Here is a 20,947-nt window from a genome sequence, read left to right on the forward strand (position 1 = left end):
CATAAAAAATAATATGACACTGTAAGTGGTAGCACAGTCTAATATTCAACTTTTCACTTCTTTACTTAATCGTTAATAAATGACAAGTCTACACGCCGACTACAAGACCACAACAAAGTGCTATATAACATGCATTATATATAAAATATAATGACATCACTGTAAGTGGCAGCGCAGTGTGTTATTCTTTATTCATTCATAAATAATCTTGTGACACTGTACGTGGTATCGCAGTGTGTTATTCTTATTCAAAAATAATCTTGTGACACTAAGTGGCAGTGCAGTGTGTTATTCTTTTCTTATTCATAAAAAATCTTGTGAGACTGTAGGTCATTGACAGGGGCTGGCTGTCAACTTTTAGTCTGGGGGGTAAATGCAATCAAGTGGCCCCGGCTTTTCTACCAGCACACGGCAACAGCAAAATGTATGTGACAAAAAAACTGCAGGCATGTTTTATCTAATAGGGATGAGTCTAAATGTATAATCAAATATATGAAAAAGTATTATATCTAAGAACTACAATCAACTACAGTACATCATCTACCAGCTCTGTCTACAAACAGACAGGTTAGCACACATACCGTAAAGTGATCCTGCCAATTGGTGAAAACACGATATGCCATAAAAGTGCGTTTATCGGTTTTTAATAACATCTAAATGGGTTTCCATTGCCGTACAATAGTATGATGATGGCAAAATCATTAGATGTTTGCCAATAATGTGGAGAAAAGTGATTTTTCTCTACGTTATATGCTTTCATACATACCAATGTTCAGTGTAACTCTGTTAGGGGTCTATTTACTAAGCAGTGTTAGGAGACAGAGTGAAAAGTGATAAGGTACCAGCCAATCTGCTCCCAACTGTCATTTTTCAAACACAGCCTGTGAGATGGCAGTTACTGTATGAGCCGATTGGCTGGCACCTTATCACTTTTCACTCTGTCTATTAACACTGCTTAGTAACTAGACCCCTAAGTGTCAAATATCGCTGGTGCATTTGACACTTACCACCTCTTCTTACCATTCTATCCCATGGTAACATTCTGGATTACAAATCTTAACCTAGAGACAAATTTACTCTAATTTCTAAAACAAATTACTGTGACTGAATCTTTATAATCACCCAGAGACATAAAAATTAAGTATGTACAGCACTTGCCACACTCACAATAATGAACCACTTGGGTATCTTACATCTAATCCTGCATCCTTTGTTTTTTACATTCTCCCTTCTGAATAAATAAATGTTGCATCAACTCGCTGAGGACTACTTTCCTATTCTGCTCCATCTCCGCTACAAACTCTCCCTGTCTCATAATTCTGCCCTGTTTATATCACTCTTTCCCCCATTCTGTCCCTGCTCCCTGGTTATATCTCTCTCTGCCCCAACCCAATCTGTCCCTGCTCCTTGGTGATATCTCTCTCCCCCAATCTGTCCCTGCTCCCTGGTTATATCTCTCTCTCCCCCAACCCAATCTGTACCTGCTCCCTGGTGATATATCTCTCCCCCAATCTGTCCCTGCTCCCTGGTGATATCTCTCTCCCCCAATCTGTCCCTGCTCCCTGGTGATATCTCTCTCTGCCTCAACCCAATCTGTCCCTGCTCCCTGGTGATATCTCTCTCCCCCAATCTGTCCCTGCTCCCTGGTGATATCTCTCTCCCCCAATCTGTCCCTGCTCCCTGGTGATATCTCTCTCTCCCCCAACCCAATCTGTCCCTGCTCCCTGGTTATATCTCTCTCCCCCAATCTGTCCCTGCTCCCTGGTGATATCTCTCTCCCCCAATCTGTCCCTGCTCCCTGGTGATATCTCTCTCTGCCTCAACCCAATCTGTCCCTGCTCCCTGGTGATATCTCTCTCTCCCAATCTGTCCCTGCTCCCTGGTGATATCTCTCTCTGCCCCAACCCAATCTGTCTCTGCTCCCTGGTGATATCTCTCTCTGCCCCAACCCAATCTGTCCCTGCTCCCTGGTGATATCTCTCTCTGCCCCAACCCAATCTGTCCCTGCTCCCTGGTGATATCTCTCTCTGCCCCAACCCAATCTGTCCCTGCTCCCTGGGGATATCTCTCTCTCCCCCAATCTGTCCCTGCTCCCTGGTAATATCTCTCTCTCCCCCAATATGTCCCTGTGCACCAACTAGAAGATCTGGAAAACATGCACTGTTAGAGATGCACTGCTATAGAGCCCAATATGTACATATACAGTATGTCCAGGGCAGTGCTAGGTACTTCTGCTGCTCCGCCAGGTTCCCAGACTTGCTCCAATAGTCTGGAATGTTGCCCACATCTAAAATAAATAAGTTCAGCTCAGGCAGGATGGCCTACTGGCGCATCTAATGGCTTACTGTGATCACTGGTCCTGTATATGCTGGAATTAATACACACAATATACTTTGTATGACGCATATTAAAGCTGGTTCGGTACTAATTCTGCCCTCTTCATTGACAGGCCACACTCGCTCTAAAATTAAGCCATTGGAAACCCTCCTCTGGAAATCCTGCGTTTGCCACTGTGCACTGCAGTCTGACTCCTGATGCACTGTGACTGCAGCTGTAATAATCAATGGCCAGGGGGCCCCTGAGAGAAGTACACCTTGGGTGACATGCCCCCACCCCCCTTAATTCGGCTCTGGAGCCGGGGCCAGGGAAGAAGTCAGCAGGGAAAAATAGGAGATGGGGCAAAAGAGGCAGGACTAAGCATAGGACTAGAGCCAGGAATAAATCAGCACATCAGCACGTAGAATAGGATGTGGAGCAAGAGGTAGGATGCCCGAGAGGACAAGCCCCAGCTGACGACCTGGACACGGCCTTCCATAGCAGATCTGCCATCAGAAATTGTGGGCCCAGTACAAACTAAACAAGTAGGGCCTCCCCACCTACTCTACCCACGAGCCGGACCCATCAAAGGAGGCTCCTGATGGCACTGCCGCAGCAATGCTAGCTTCAGGGTGCTAGTCCAGGTACCCTGCTAGCCATAAACAAGGACCGTGAAACAGCAGGCACGCCCACAGAGCCCTGCTCTCTGGACGGTGGCACCGCTCGTACACTCCTATTTACGGCCCTGATCCGTGTGATTTATTCAAGGAAATGTGTGCTTACATGCAGTAATTGCGGACATGAATTAAAACCCAATAGGGACCTAGGGGTCCAAGGTACTGGACTGGACTCTCTTCTCCTGTGTGTAGTGTGTGTGTGTGTGTGGGCATATATTACAACCACTTACCGCTTGCCTTTCAAACCACTGATCTGCTCTTCTTCTGGACAACTGGTTCTTGCAGATCCACGAAGGTTTGATATCTAGCGGTGTATAAAACAGTATTACCCTTCATTAGCTCCCACGTGACAGCACTACCTCACTATATATATATATATATATATATATATATTTCTATACACACACACACTCACATATACTGTGTGTGTGTGTGTTTGTATATACTGTGCATATATATATATATATATATATGACAAATAAATGTATATTTTTATACATTACTATACTCCAAACCTACCTTCCCCAACAAATAATATGATTACGTTCCCCTTATAATTTACACCTCCTAATCCACCTCACCCCCCTCCTGATAATTTACACCTCCTAATCCACCTCACCCCCGTTAATATAACCTCCTAACCCACCTCACCTCCCCCCGATAATATAACCTCCTAACCCACCTCACCCCTCCTGATAATATAACCTCATAACCCCCCTCTCCCCCCCTGATGATATAACCTCCTAACCCACCTCACCCCCCTGATAATATAACCTCCTAACCCCCTGAAGGGGACAGGGACAGAATATCACTTTGTTTGCTGGGGAAAATAAGCCAGGCAGAGCAGGAGGGGGCGGGGATTCGAGGCGGGGACTGGAAGGGGCAGGGCGCAGGGAGATGGAACTTTAAACTGCTTGCTTGGGACTGGAGGACATGCCAGGAACAGCAGGAGGGGCGGGCCGGGACTTGTGAAGAGACTTCCATACTCGGCAGTGCAGAGACTGCAGAGGACTCAGAGGAAGTATATAATATGGACACATTGGGCCACTCGGGCTGCGGGCAGATGCAGTGACAGTGTAAATGGAGAAGTGATGTAGCCTCTGCTTTGCTCTACTAGGAGAAGGGGGCCCGCAGCTGCCACTAGTCAGTAGTCACACTGATTGACACTGAAATCCACAGCCTGCTCTGTATATGCAGAGCACAGCTGCCGGCCCTGGACCACTAAAATTGTACCGGCCCGGGGGGCAAATGGCACCCTGCCCCCCAGCCCAGCCCAGACCAGCCCACCACTGGTCATTGATACCGCAGTGTAATATTTAAAATTGGTACAAATTGACGTGTGTTCTGTACCCCACTTAATTTTTGTTTGTTGATATGGAGAACGATCAGTTGAGAGGAGAGCAGGAACCACATACTAGTGCTGGAGCTGCTGCCAGTGCCACCAGAGATGACGATACTAATCCATCTACATCATCTACTAAAGCCAATGCCCAAGGGCATACAGGGCTTAAGTCAGTGTATCTAAAATCAAGAACCAATCTTTTACAGTGGTAAAGAATAAAAACATCAAAGGGAAAGTTAGCTGCAGAAAGACATAAAATTGTCAATATGCCTTTCACCACATGAAGTGGCAAGGAAAGGCTTAGGCCTAGGCTTTTATTTATAACTGGTGGTTCTGCCTCTTATGATGATGTAAGCACAAGTGAACATGCTGACATATAAATTGAGGATGCTTCTGTGGAAGTGCACCAGGATGAGCAGGATATTTGTGTCGCTGACGCTAATAAGGATGTTGTTGATGAAGATGTTGTTTATGTAAATCAGGCACCAGTGGAAGAAACAGTTATTGCCCATGATAAGGAAAAGCCCATTATCATACCTGGGCACAAGACAAAAAAATCCACTTCTTATGTGAGGAATTATTTCTACCCAAATCTGGACAACAAATGTTAAGTCAATTGTACCCTTTGTAAAGCCAGAGTAAGTAGAGGTAGGAACCTTAACCATCTAGGAATCTCCTCCCTATTAAGTCATCTTCAGCGCATCCATCCAAATAGTTTTTGTGTTTTGTGTTTACTCATCTGCATCACTAGTGGGTTTTTTGGGAAAGTTTTGTTTTTCTCAGCAGATGCACTTGCTGGAGAAACTGAAGGAGAAGCCATCGCTGCATCACGTGCCACTTGAGCTGACAATTTGCTTACCAACAGCTCCTTGCATCTCTTCAGATCTGTGTCCGTTGGGAAGAAGTGCAAAACGTATGACTTAAACATTATATCTTAAATCTTGCGTTTGCTCTGTTCAGCTTGTCCACATATATGTGGTTAAGTGGACATTGGGTACAATGGCATTTTGGAGGCCACTAATTATGTTTTTTTTAATGTCCCTGTACGGGTTGAGAATCGCTTTTCTAGTGAAGTGGAATCTTGATGGGATTTGGTAGCGAGCACACAGGACCTCAATTAATTGTCTAAAACCCACTGAGTTATTGGCGGATATTGGATGCACATCTAATACCAACATAGATGTTATGGCATCAGTGATCCACTATGCAACTGGGTGACTGCTGTCATACTTGCTCCCCCTTGCAAAGGATTGTTTAACAGTCAATTGTTTTTTCAAGTACTACTAGTAGTCTTCCTGGTCCCCTTCTGGGATGAAAATCCACTCCCAGCAGCAGCAGGCATAGCCCTCAAGGATTCTTCTGGGGCAAGCACTGATGTGAATGAGTAAAATATTTTTGTAAATGCCTCCCCTCCTTCCCTCCCCTCCTCCCTCATAAATTTGCTTTGGAATCAAAAAATTCTATTAAATTTACTACTAATCAAATCTTCCTTTCCCTGCCTTCAACTACATACATACTCAAACTCCTTCAGGCCTTGTGAATAATAAAAACATTTGTTTCCTGATGTGCCATGTTGGAATTGAACTGCCACTGCTGCTGCAATCTTTGACATGCAGTTACTGAATGCCAAAAATGTCCAGAAATGTTTATGGCCACAGACAGCATGTCCCTTTAATTAAAAAAAAATATTCTGAACCACCAAGTTGATTTTGTGGACAAAAATGGGACATATTGTTCACCCATGCTCTCCCCTTCTCCCTCATAAATTTGCTTCAGAACCAAAAATGAAATTAAATTTACTACCACTCAACCCTGTCCCTGCCTTCAACTACATACAAACTCCAACTCCCTCAGGCCTCTTGATTAATGAAAACATATGTTAACTTATGTGTCATGTTGGAAGTTGAACTGCAACGTGTTTGTGCCGCCCACTGCTGCCGCTTATCTTAGTGAGCCAGTTAGCTTGGTGTAAATTTTGGGCCTAAACCAGATGAAAACAATATTGACTGGAAAAGAGTGGAAATTAATGTTATTGAGGTTAATAATACTGTAGGAACAAAAAAAACTAAATTATGTGATTTTTAGCTATTTTCATCAATTTTTGAAAAAAAATACAAATCCAAAACCAAAACACGCAAGGGGTGGTTTTGGCAAAACCAAATCCAGATCCAAAACACAAGGAGATACAGATCCAACACCAAAACACGAGGGTTGGCGCACATCCCTACTTTTAATGCATGGTATAAATGTTTTTTTTATCAGCTTTGTGGTGGTATCCAACTTATTAAATTAAACCATACAGTACAGTATATCTAGACACCCTTTATTATCAGCATAATAGTCAATACATCTAAGGAACATAGAGGATCTTGTTTATGTCACTCTCCTTGTAGACCATAAAGAAGAACTATATCATAAATGTTGTTGAATGCAGCTCTTTTCTAATGTCAATGTTAACTTCCAGTGATGTCGCTCTAATGTGCCCAATCTTCATTTAATGAGAGGCCTTCACTCTATTCATACACAGATGAGCCAAAACAGTATGACCACATGACTAATATGCTGTTACTCCTCTGTGTTCTTCCAAGACTGCTCTGACTCACTGAGGCATGGACTCTATTAAGACATCTGTAGGTATCCTGTCGTATCTGGTACCAGGACTTAATTAGCAGATCCTTTATCTCCTGTAAGTTGGCATGTGGTACCATACATACAGCAGATGGTTAATTTGATTGAGATCTGGAAAAATTGGCAGCAAAGTCAACACCTTGACCTTTCCATCATGTTTCTCAAACTATTCTTACGTAAACCATGTACTATGTGGCAGGGCACATTGTCCTGCTATAAGAATACAGGGTTTAGCCTGGTTCTCTAACTGGCATGTGGCTATTCACAGCAGGGTTCAATGTATTGTGTGTTGTGACACAATAATCCTATCTTTATAATTTAACTTTTTTGATATTTGTGCCACAGTAGACCTTCTGTTGGTTTATACCAGAAAGGATAGCCTTTGTTGGCCTGTCACATTGATAAGTCCTGGCCGACCAACACGTGCTGATGGTTCGTGGATTTTATTTCCTTGTACCACTCTCGGTTGGTACTCACCACTGCTGACCTTGAGCAATCCACAATCCTTGCTTTTTCAGAAATACTCTCACCCAGTCGTCTGGCATGAAGATTTGGCCCTTATCAAATACATCCAGGTCTTTACACTTGCACATATCTTCTGTGTTCAGCACATACTTAATTTCAAATTACCATCTAATATATTCCTACCTTGACATACACAATTGTTAAGCAATGGTCAACGTCATTTGCTTCATATGGGAGTGGTCATAATGTTTTGGTTCATTTGTGTCTGTAATTGCTTCACAGGGGCCTGGATGACTTGTACAAATACTATCACTATTATTATTATTTGATTTATATGGTGCCACAAAGTGTCCTTAGCGCTGTACACAGAAAAGTCTAATAAAATAAACAGTACAATATATTCAAACAAACAGTACAAGTGGAAAAAATAAAAGTGAGATTCTATACAACTAAGTTATTGGCAATTAATAACAGTAGCACTCAATAACCCCATGTCCTGTGAAGGGTGGACAGTAAGGATTGGAGTCACTTACTGTGAGTAGGAGTGCACTGGTGACAAGGATAGTACATGGTTAGAACCAAATGGGTGGAGGGCCCTGTCCATCAGAGCTTATAGTCTGTTATTTATTTTTAGTAGCCAACATACAGCACATACTATATTGCAGCCCCAAACAGACAACATACCTTTAATGTAGCTATTAACCCCATTAAAAAATAGACCATTAATTTTTGATTGTATATAAAAACGGTTATCTAAATACTTGAATGTGTATATTAGTTTTTATATTCTATATTAAATAATAGCTTGTATACTACATGCCAGGTATAAATAGTATGAACACAATAACCATGCTTAATTTTAATAATGTATCAGAGAACCCCCAGAAACCAGCCAGTATCACAAAGCCCATGCAGAGTGTAAATTCCCCAATCAAACCATAGTATCCAAGAACATCACTAATGTTCTGTGAACGAAAATGTGAAAGTACAAATGTGCAGTAAACCACAGCAACCAATCAGTAATTAACTTTGGCCAATCTAGATAAGAGTTACATAATGGAAACGGTATGCAATCGGGAGGGAAGCCGGCTGACTTAAGCCCGACAGCCGGCTTCCCGACGACTTAATCCCGGCGAGGGTTAAATGACAGGTGTCTAATTCTAGACCGGCGCCCGGCATAATTTCGATCGGGATGCCGGGCACTGGACAGCCGCACGCGGGGGGGGGGGATAGGTATAGGGCTCCCGGGGGGGACTTAGGGTTAGGCATCCCCCCGGGAGGTTAGGGTTAGGCTAGGGGGAAGGAGGGTTGGGGTTAGGCACCCAAGGGGGAGGGTTAGGATTAGGCACCACCCAGGTGGACTTAGGTTTAGGCAGCGGGGAAGGGGGAAATTAGGGTTAGGCACTGGGGGGAAGGTTAGGGTTAGGCATGCCTAAGGAGGGTTAGGGTTAGGGGGGTTAGGTTAGTTCATACTTACCTGTGGACGATCTGTATTTTCAGCCGTGTCGGCCTGCCGCTGTTGGGATTTCGTATGTATTCCATGGAAACACATGTGTCTGATTGCTATGGGTTTTACATTGTCACAGTTTGTCAGTAACTCAAATTTCTTTTTTACCAGCTCCAAATCTCTGCTACTTTTGATGTGTCTGGTCATCCTGACCTTGTTTTGTTCAACATAACACATGCTGTGCTATATACTGTACAAGTAAACCATAATAAATATCCATAAAGTAATATGAGCACAGAAAGTCATTATGTTTCACCCAAACACACACAAAAGAGCAATCATTACTATTTTTATTAATAACAATATTTCATGGTCAATCAATGGTTTGTTTAGATATCTTTGAATGGTTGTTGCGCATTCCGCATGCAGATGAATAATTCATTCAATGCACAAAATTCTAAAATATTTTTCAATGAATGGCATTCTTTAAAAAAAAAAAAAAAAACATTACAGCAGGAGACCCCATTATTGACTGATGGGGAATTGGTACGGGGAATGAAACAGCAGAAATAAATGATAAATCACTGTACAAATATAATCATTATGGTGTGTTAATGGTCTTTATTTTATTGTTGTTGTAAAACCAGAATTTGTGACTGAGAAACGAAGATCACATAAAGGCTGAAACTCTGTTTTCCAGCTGGAGGCGTTGCCCACAGCAACCAATAAGAATGTAGTTATCGTCTATCTAGTACAGTCTAGCAAGAATCTGATTGATTGATTGCTAGGGGTGACTTATCTTTTCCTTTTAAGAAGGTTTGATAAATCTTCCCTCAGTTATTAACTTATTATTTCTTTCTTAGTTATTGCACCCAAATCTTTCCCTTGTTTTGGTAAATGTACATATTTTACTGTATTCTAATCTATATAAAAATAGTGATCATTTTTATTTACTGGTGGTAGAATACATTTATTTATTGTATTCCCCTTTTCCACTGCTTTGCTGGGTCGCACCCGTTCACACTGCTTCACAAGCCGAGTTGAACCCGCGTTCAACCCTGCTCATGACCAGGGTTGAAATGCCGGGTCACTCAACCCGGCTTATTTCAACCCTGTCCTTTCACACAGCAAAATAACCCAGGTTGCTACGCGCTCATGTGCAATAACCAGGATTATTGCTGGCAGTGGAAAATGGGTTATGAAACACTGTAACGATTTAATGTATGGACAGTAACAGCGACAAAATTCACATGTAAACAGGTGGAATAGGGTTTAATTTAGGACCACAATACTTGTCTCAGTAAGTGTATATTACAAATTATTAAGTCCATGTCTCGTCCAAAGCACACGTTTAATGTGAATGCAGCATTGACTATTGTTTAGTATTTAAAAGACCAGCAAACAATGCATGTTTTTGTTCATTGTATCGGTGACTGTTCTGCGTTCTATTGTTCTAGGAGATAAGCTGGAAATAAATATTAAATAAATATAAATATTAAAATGTTGCTGGCTGGGTTCATTAAAACAAAATTGACTGAATAAAGGGCTTCATTTACATGCCCGGAGAAGCATACAGATAAGAGACTGCTCCTGTGTGGCTTACATTGGTGTAATAAACTTATTAAATTTATTACAGTTCATTTCACATCAAGGAGAGCAGATGAGCTGTCCGTCATGGATCATGGTGGTCTTTTTAATTCTAAATGTGTTATGTCAGATCAAGACAAGAAGGAGAATAAGGTTATAATAAGTAATTGAGGATACCACTATACCACAAAATATTTTAGGGCCCAAACGAGTGACAATAATATTTAGGTATTTTCCTGTTGTTTTTACATATTGCAAACTAATAAAATTTGTGGTTTGTACTTAAATGAAGACAATTGGACACCAATTTTTAAAGTGCTGTTTTGTAAAAGGACAGTTATATTGTGCAGTTTTCAAACTGCCATAAAAAAAATCTCAAAATGGTGGTTTAATAAAACCGCCATTTAATAAATTTCTCTCTGACTTTTCCATTTGATAGTAATGAATTAATTTGTGTTGCATATATTATATGAGTAGATCCTATCTATTTGAATTACTTATATAGTTTCTATTTGGAAAAAAGTTGATTACGAATGGATGTGTTTTTGTATTTAACTTCATATTATACGGACTATGGGCCTGATTCAGACCCGCTCGTGAGCGCTCGCAAGCGGGTCGATGGTGGCCCAGTGCGCATGCGCACGATGGAGCCGGCTCCGTCGTGCGCATGCGCGAGACCCGGATAGCGATGGGCAAGCCGTCGCTCCGGGTCTCGTACCAAAGGGGGCGTGCTGTCGATGGTGAGTGACAGCACGCCCCCTTTGGTGGGCATGCCGGGGGCGTGGCTGCCAAGACGGAGGCGTTCCCATGGGGACGCCTACCGTCTGGGGCCGGCCCCACTGACATCACAAGTGATGTCAGTGGGAGTGCTTTCGGCTCTGTTTGAGCCGAAAGCACTCCAGGGCTTGCGGCAACGAGACCCTACCACAAGGGTCTCGTCGCAAGCCTAATGGTCGCGATGGTCTTCACCATCGCGACCATCTTCCTGGCCGCTCGCTATAGCTGTGCGTGGTCACCCACAGCTATACAAGCGGCCAGGAGGCCGCTCTAAAAATCAGGAAAAACGGCCCTGATTCAGAGCGAGCGCTCTGTCAGAGCGTCTGGCTCTGAATCAGGGCCTATGTGCGTTTATGTTTATTAAAAAATCAATCCAAAGATTATTCTGTCTTGCATTTATAACATTACACTATTATATGGTATACTATACAAGTAGGGAAATGTGAATTTAACATATAATACTAACACTGCCAAGGAGCATCGTGTTAGTATTTACACTGATGAGCTTGATGTAGGCACTTTGCACTCAATATATAAATGTAAATACACACATTTTCTTATATATGTATTTCTATTTACATTCAGTGTGCAAATGCATACAACTGTAATTGAGGAGCAGAGTTTTTAGGTGTTTTCTAATTTTTTTGTCATCAACAGTACAAATTTGTGTCCTCTCAAGACTCAAAGCACTGTATATTAGATGCTTAGTTTTACTTTGGTTACTATCACATACTCTTGGTCGTGAAATAGTACTTATTAAAGGTAAGATTATTTTAAAATAATTTTTAGTTACTTTCTAGAACTGTGGATACAATATACCACCCTACGAAACATTACTATATTTTAGTATATTGTACTGGTGATTTCACTGAAAAATAATATTTGGGAAAGGTTCAAAAGGAAATTAATTCCATAACCCTGAAATCACTTAAGGGTTATGGAATTAATTTCTTTTGGAACCTTCCTAAATACAATTTTTATCATACTGTATAAGTATTTGACTACTAGATGCCTGAAAATTTTCAGCTGGCCCAAAATTCTTTAGAATTTTGCCCACTTCACCACAAACATGTTTGCAGGTGACAGTTCAAACTTGCTATCCAGAAATTTGAGGCCCACCGTTCACAGCTGGGTTAACTGTTCAAAGACTGTTGAATGTGCTCACCATTTATGTAAAAATGAAATTAAAATAATATTAATTCTAATATTTAATATATTTGAATGTAATACTATATAAATATATTAATAATATTTAAATTTAAATAATAGTTTCAAATAAACATTTTTACTATTCACAGTGGACTGTCCCGAAAACAGAAAGTGTATCTATCGAAGCACAAATGTCTGAACTGGTTCACACATGCACAGACTGATCTCAATTGAACATGTGATATGCTGTCCTAGTCTGTCATTATGAACTAAGGGCCTGACTCAGACCCGCTCGCGAATGCATATCGCTCGCAAGCGGGTCGATGGTCGGCCATTGCGCACGCGCGGCATGCGCGAGTCCCGGAGCGAGTGAGAACTCACTCGCTCCGGGGCTCGCTACAAGATGGGGCAGCTGTCGATGTTGATCGACAGCTCGCCCCATTTTGTAGGCGGGTCGGGGGAAGGCTGCACAAATGGAGCCGTTCCCGAAGGAACGCCTGCTGTTTGTGGGCGGCCAAACTGACATCACACGTGATGTCAGTAGTGAACTTCTTGCTCTATTAGAGCAGGAAGTTCACTTGGGCTTGCGGTGGACGAGACCCTACCACAAGGGTCGTCGCAAGCTCGATGGTCGCGATAATCGCGACCATCGCCAGGCCGCTCGCTAAAGCTGTGGGTCCCGTCCCGCACTGATTCAGAGCGAGTACTCGCAAATAGCGAGCGCCTCTGAACCAGAGCCTATGTCAGTAATATGTAATGGATGAGATAATATAGGGAAATTTTACAATGTTCTGGTATCTTTTGTATCCTCAGATATAAAACATTTAATAACAGGTCATTATTTTTCTTCAGTACATCTAGTAGAGGTAATTTCCATTAAAATAATTCCTTATCATAATACACTATTTTCATATACAATTTTGCAATAGCGGTTGTTATGTCTTGAAAAACATAATAACATAAAATGGCATAAAAGAATGTGCAAGTATTGTATCTATTACTGTGAATGCTTTGTAACTGTGGCAGCCCAAATACATTTTATTTCCCTCCCTAAATTGGAACATCATGAATGAATTTACCAAAACACATTTAAACATGATTCCAATATTTTCATACACTGTCCCAAGCATTCTTTAAATTTTTTCCTCATTAAATTATTAGGCAGAGCTTATTCACAGTGGTGGCGGGAAGAAATACATTATACCTATTTCTGTGTGTATGACAAAAATTACAGAACAGCAGCAATAATTTGCTATTTTCTTTTCTAAAATTTTTGGATAACGGGTTTCTGGATTAGAGATCCCATACCTGTATATGATACAGTAACTTGGTTGGAAAGAGGGAGAGAGTGAGGAAGAAGGAGACCTTAGTGTATAAGTGTATGCAGAGGCGTCACTAGGGTTGGTGTCTCCTGGTGTGGTAGCTCATGGTGTCACCCCCCCCCCCTCTCACTTTCCATAGATGTTATATTACTGTGACCGTGGTATCCAGGGGTGACACAGATGGGCTGGATACAAGGGTCACAGTACTCTAACATCTATGGAAGGTGAGATATCGAGTGGTTTCCAGAATCTAAAACTTGAGGACTCCCTTGGTTGTTCATGCTGATACATAAGTGGTGTATTCCACTTAATAAAGGTACACCCCTATTCACACAGAGGGTGACCACATCTGGTGAAGGTTACCGATATGTAATAATATTGCACTAGGAGGCGCTCCTTATCCATCTTTTGTTTTGTAATATATATATATATATATATATATATATATGTATTTATATATATATACACAGCTACAAAAGACGGTGCACTCCACAAAAATTGATGTATTCAAATATGCACGTTGGACACCAACGTTTCGGGACCACCAAGTGTTACCTTGACAAAGGGACATTGTGGTCCCGAAATGTTGGTGTCTAACATGCTTATTTGAATACATCAATTTTTGTGGAAGCCTCTGAGTGCCGCCGTCTTTGTAGCTGCTTGTGGACTGTATTTACGTGGAGGGCACCAGAGCTGCTGAATGCTGCTCAGAGTGAGTGCCGATCCAAACAGGCTACACAATGCCCACAGTAGTGCCCCTTATACAATTATGACTGTAGTAGTGCCCCTTATGCAATGCCCACTGTAATAGTGCCCCTTATACACAATGCCCACAGTAGTGCTCCTTATACAATGACTGTAGTAGTTCCCCTTATACAATGATGACTGTAGTAGTGCCCCTTATGCAATGCCCCCAGTAGTAGTGCCCATTATGCAGTTCCCCTTGTAGTAGTGCCCTTTTATGCAATACCCCCTCTAGTTGTGCCCAATATGCAATGCCCATGAATTAGAGCCCATTATGCTGTAGCCCCAGTAGTGCCCCTTACAGTACCCCCAGTAGCACCCATTATACTGTACCACCAGTAGCTCCCCTTATGCAGTGCACCCAGTAAAGTCCCTTATGCAGTGCCCCCAGTAATGCCCCTTATGCAGTGGCCCCAAACATGCCCCTTATGCAGTGGCCCAAAAAATGCCCCTTATTCAGTGGCCCCAGTAATGCCCCTTATTCAGTGGTCCCAGCAATGCCCCTTATTCAGTGACCCCAGTAATGCCCCTTATTCAGTGGTCCCAGTAATGCCCCTTATTCAGTGACCCCAGTAATGTCCCTTATTCTGTGGCCCCAGTAATGCCCCTTATTCAGTGGCCCCAGTAATACCTCTTATTCAGTGGCCCCAGTAATGCCCCTTATGCTGTGCCCCCTTCCCTGTGCACTGTCCACTACTTACCCTCTCTTCTTGACCTGGCCTGCACTCGACGCCTGTCACTTGCTAAATAAATGGTCCTCTCTCTGGCAGCGCTCACAGTCGTAGTCCCTCCGGCTCCTTCTTCTTCTCCCGCAGACTCCCAGAAGCACAAGCGGAGCCAGCGTGCAGCGCGTGATGACGTCATCGCGGCCGGCGTCCAGCACCACACACAAGCACAGAGATTCTCTGTGCCTGTGTGTGTCTCTGGATGCCGGCGCGATGACAGAATTAGCTGAGCGCTGAAGGCGGCGGCGTGAAGGACCAGCGGAATCCAGCTCATGGAGTCGGCGGGGACCAAGTGCGGTGGAGATGTATCTGAGAAGGGTGCGGCCTGCGGGTGTGAGTGCTGCTCTTCTTGGTGTCACCCCTTTGAAGGGTGACACTCGGTGCGGGCCGCACCCCCCGCACCTACCTAGTGACGCCACTGAGTGTATGTGTGAGAGAGAGAGAGAAAGAGAAAGAGAGAGAGAGAGAGAGAGAAAGAGATAGAGAGAGAAAGAGAGAGAGAGATCAAGAGATAGAGAGAGAGAGAGAGAGAGAGAGAGGTAGAGGTAGAGAGAGAGAAAAAAGGGAGTAAATGAAAAAGAGAGGTGATTAAAAAAGTGTGTTCAAATGTTGTACATACTTCTGAGATAGCAAATCCTTACTGCTAGGTATGTTTGTGTGAGCTGCAAATTCTACGGCATTATATCTTATTATTTGTTTAAATATTTAGCAATTTTTACAAATCATAGTAAACAATCTATATAATAAAATCAGCTGCTGATAAAAAATTATGGGGTTGATGTATGAAATAGTGAAAAGAGTGAAGAAGTGGAACCGTGGAGATGTGGCCCATAGCAACCAATAAGCTTTGAGGTAGCATTTATCATTTACATTCTATAAAAAGACAGATGGCAGCTGTTTGGTTGCTACGGGCAACTTCTCCACTTGTTTCGCTGTATGATACATCGACCCCATGTCATCACTTTATTAGTGACAGCTGGTATGAACTCTGACCCCTCCCACCAGTGTCAGTGATGAACCGGAAAGAGTGAGCGGGTGGTGATAGAGAGAAACAGTGAGGGAGAAGGAAAGGTGGGGAACACGTGTTGGGGTGGGGGAAAGCTAGGAGCTTTATAAACAGTATAATATATGTTTTTCTTGCACATTATATTATCAATAAAAATTATGTTGAAAGAATAAACAATATTTGCTATCATTTATTAATGCATTTAAATTAGGTATTACTTTCTATTCATTTGTTCAGCAGACATATGTGTTAAAAGTAAAACACAGACCAAAGCCATAGAGATATAAAGACAATAATTGCAAAGTGCTGTGGAATATGCTAGTGCTACAGTATATAAATATATCTGTAAATGAAAGGAGTTAGCATAGCCTTTAAGAGGCTAGGTGAAGTAGAAGACCGGTTTCAGCTGACAGTAGATTATGGGTACAATGCTGTGCAGAGGTTAATTGAGGATATCTTCCTCAGGATGTAAACACAATGGATGACCCATGTAAAGCAGACAGGAACGTACCTTGGCTTTATTGATTGTGCAGTGCAGAGCATTATTTTCATGATCGTACAGCAAGCTGAAATCCAGTGTCCCCAGGGTGGCTGAGAAAGACAAGAAAAAAATGTTATCCTTGGCCACAGAGCTGCTATTGTTTTGCATTGATTGTATTATATTTATTTATGCTTAGAACTCACAGCACCTGCACCTGAGTATGAATAGAGATGTCAGAAACAGAACTGCATGCACCAGTGTAGAAATGCAGATAGTGCTTACTTTAACTCATAAGCATATAGCATAATACATCTCGAGAAATAAAATATTTATTAGTCATTGTTCTTTAGAGCAGCTTTAATATGTTGAATGTTAATAAACTGTCAGTAAGATTGATGTGTTCTTTTTATTATTGAAATTTAGCTCAGACTAGGTTGTAACAATTTCATAGAAATAACAACAGAAGTGACTTTCTGCAGACAATGATAAGAACGGTATTGAGGGCCAATGATGAACCTTGTAAAATGCGGTTCCCCGCTGTTATTCCTTTTACAAATGTGCATGGTCCATGCTCTCCAGTGATTGAAACTGCTTCTGTAAAAGAGGCATCATCTTCATTTGTGGGTATGCAAGTTTTGTCCACCCTTGAAATAATTTAAGCTTACAGTTTCTCCTATTTTACTGCATGTGTCACTACTATATAATTGTACATTTTAATGTGTTTTAGGTTACATGTTGCAGTATGCCACAAAATGTAGGCTGCAAAGGGCATTCCACTGAAAGTAGAAGGTGAGGCCCAATTTCAGATAGCTCCAAAGATGTGGAAAAGGCAGTTCTTTTGTGCGTAGAAAGAAATGGCAGACATACCTTTTGAAAATCTCCAACAATCCTATCGCACAAAATAAAATCTCGATTTTGCATATAGGTCAACATTTAAGTACATAAATACTCCAAGCCAACACCCAGCTAGGATCACTCTGATTCTCCTTTCATCAAAGATGCAGACTCACACCCACACAAATGCCACCCAATCTCACATAAAAATCATGTACATTTCTCAAAAGCAGGACCAGCACTTCTGCATTTTCATGAATGATTCTTAAGGGCCTATTTATAAGTCCCCAGCCCCAAAAATCTAGCAGGAATAACAGTTCTGCAAGATTAACACAATTATAAGTAACATTCCTATTTATTATGATGCTAACGCAGGATATATTGCAGATATCTATCACATTACAGTAAGTGTCAGAACACACCACAGTTTCCATAGAATGTACAATGCAGTTGTGCTATTTATCAAGTTCTGAAAACTAAAAGTTTCCGGACCTTGCCTCCAGACGGCGTTAGCTCACTCTTTGCTATGGGAAGAGTTCCCGGAGTGTTAAGAGAGACCCATGTCTCTCTGCCTCCTCTAGGGTGCATGAGCAAGCTAAGGTCGCCAATGTGCATTAAACTGACTGGAACAGTGGGTCTCATTCAGACCCGCTCGCGAGCACAGGACGCTCGCAAGCGGGTCGATGGTACCCAAATGCGCACGACGGAGGGAGCTCCGTCGTGCGCATGCGCGAGACCCGGATAGCGACAGCCAAGCTGTCGCTCCGGGTCTCGCACCAAAGGGGGCGTGCTGTCGATGGTGATTGACAGCACGCCCCCTTTGGTGGGCAGACGGAGGCGTTCCCATGGGAACGCCTACCGTCTGGGGCCGGCCCCGCTGACATCACTAGTGATGTCAGTGGGAGTGATTTTGGCTCTGATAGAGCCAAAATCACTCCAGGGCTTGCGGCAGCGAGACGCTACCACAGGGTCTCGTCGCAAGCCTGATGGTCGCGACGGTCTTGACCATCGCGACCATCATCAGGGACGCTCGCATAAGCTGTGGGTGGTAACCCACAGCTATGCGAGCGTCCAAAAGGCCGCTCCAAATTTAAATAGGAGGCCCTGATTCAGAGCGAGCGCTCTGGTCAGAGCGTCCGGCTCTGAATCAGGGCCCGTGTTCCGTAGTGCAAACTTTTGTCACAGCTGTTGTTAGCGCCAAATGTCAAGCCTTTTAGATTTGCAGACGCAGCTGCTTATGAGAGATGTATAAATAGTGATTTTAAACAGGGAAATATATAGGCAAATATGAGAGTCAAAGTAATGAATTCACTGAACATATTGGGGACGGGTTGGTACTAGGTTGGGATCCCAGTGGTCAGAATCCTGATGCCAGCATCCTGACAGGGTTAAGATACCGACACCTGTCGGTCAGTATCCTAACCCTCCGCCACTCCCTACCCCTAACTCTCCCTCCCCGCTGCCTAGACCTAACCTCCCCCCCCTGTGCCTAAACCTAGTCCTAATCCTCCCCCTAGTGCCTAACCCTAAACCCTAACCCTCCCCCTAACCCTAGTACTTACTGACGGGATCAGTGGCGTAGCAACGGCCCCCGCAGACCCTGCGGTGGCTTGGGGGCGCCGGCAGGGCCAGATTAAAGGGGCACGCAGGGACGCGGTGCCCCGGGCCCCCCTATGTCAGGGGGCCCCCGGGTCAGAGCACTCAGCACATTGCTGCACTGTGACTGCAGTGCCGAGTGCCCGTAATCCTCCAGTCTTCACCAATCTCTGGCTCCATCAGCCTCCCAGATCTGTCTCCTGCAGTGCACTCTGGGGGATGTCTCCCAGAACTACAATTCCCAGCATCCCCTACATCTGGCTTCCCTCATCTTGGTTGCAGAATGAATACTCAGCAGCACCACACTGCCCTGCAATCCCCTCATATTGTGAGTACATGTTTGTGACATAACTTTTATTTGTGCATGTAGAGAAATATATATATGGGGGGAGCAAAATTTATAGTTACGCCACTGGTTGGGATGCCGGTATCGGGACAGGTGTCAGGATTCCAGCTCCGGCATTCTAGGTGACAGCATCTCGACTGTCAGTATTATGACCGCATCCTGTTGGGTACAATTCAAAAAGAATTATAGATTTAAAAAAAAAGTATACAATATCGGTCTTCTAAAGGGTGGCGTGAAGCCTTGATGATAGGATTTTATGGGAATCATGTCATGGCCAGCAGCTGTGCTTTGTTGCCCAATGTAGGACAGACCCGAGATGAAGCAAATTGTGTCATCAGGTCTCCCACACCTCTCCTTTGGTCCTCTCCTCTAGGAGCTAGTGGAAGAGATGTCCAGAAAATAGGCAACACCTATAAATGTTTTACACCTTAATACAGGAAGTTCAGGATTTTATCCATATTGTCTTCATTATGTAATGAACTCAGATGTTCTTGTGCATCAAAAAAGAGATATGCTGAAAATACACACAATGATATCTGACCTGTTGCCCATCAATCCACTGCAACTGCTTCCTGATAGCTGATTATGCTTTATGCTGTTTGAATGATGGAACTTTACTAACATTATCAATTTCCAACGTAAAACTTGGCATGATGCTTAGCATTTACAGCTGTAAAGCATGTCTTGAATATGAGAGAATTAAAAGAAACCACTGAAAATGTATTAATTGAAATGATATATAAAAAAAAATATTTGGGGTATATAGTTATCCTTGAAGTTGCCTTTTTTACTATGATTTTTTGCTGGTCATCAACTTTTGAAACAGTGCTGCAAATGAATGGACAGGTTTGGTTTGTTTGCCCTCCCAGTTATAAACTACTTTCAAACTTATCCTGGCTGTCAGTCTCCTCTTACAGGTTTATTCCATCTGCCATAGGGGCATGCATCCAAACTTCCACCGCACGCACATCGTGAAGATGGGACAGCCTTCTACAATTATATAGATAATTATTTCATTAGGTCTGTCCTCAATGTGCCCGTCATTGAAGACTGGGCACATGCCCCAACAGCTCCTACTGCAATGGTAGCAAGACAAGGCAGATCTAGGAGAGGAGGACTGCCCACCTGGAAAGGGGCAAGTATAGGAGTGGGGGATGAGATTGAGTGGGGGGGGGGCAAGATGACGGGTCCAAAATACTAGCATTTTAATATTTCTGCAGTGCTGATTCTTCTTAGAGTGTCTTAAGGTTGTCAGCCATGTCAGTATATATATCCATTACAGTTTCCAGTTGCAAGACACCGCATCTGCCACCTGCCAAATTCCCCCTTCCTACTGCAAACACACGCACTGACACACTCTCCCTCCCTGCTGCCAGATACCCCACACTCCACATTTGAAGAACATATATGTATGGTGGAATATTTGGAATGTAACAAAATAAGTATAGATCAAACACTCTAAAGCTGCCCACACACATAGCGATATTTTACCAGATTTGGCCGAT

At 43.0% G+C, this 20,947-nt stretch overlaps 1 protein-coding gene across 2 annotated transcripts in view; it reads right to left on the minus strand.

Annotated features, from left to right (window-relative positions):
* The window catches only part of DOC2B (double C2 domain beta), an 847,907-nt gene that overhangs the window by 587,917 nt on the left and 239,043 nt on the right, over positions 1-20,947 (minus strand). For both annotated transcript variants that reach the window (XM_088449544.1, XM_088449543.1), the window contains exon 2: positions 16,697-16,776. In XM_088449544.1, the coding sequence (XP_088305670.1) occupies positions 16,697-16,776 (80 nt within the window). The remainder of the gene's footprint in view (positions 1-16,696; positions 16,777-20,947) is intronic.

This window comes from Taudactylus pleione, unplaced genomic scaffold (assembly GCF_031769625.1).
Source record: "Taudactylus pleione unplaced genomic scaffold, aTauple2 ptg000487l, whole genome shotgun sequence".
Taxonomy (NCBI): domain Eukaryota; kingdom Metazoa; phylum Chordata; class Amphibia; order Anura; family Myobatrachidae; genus Taudactylus; species Taudactylus pleione.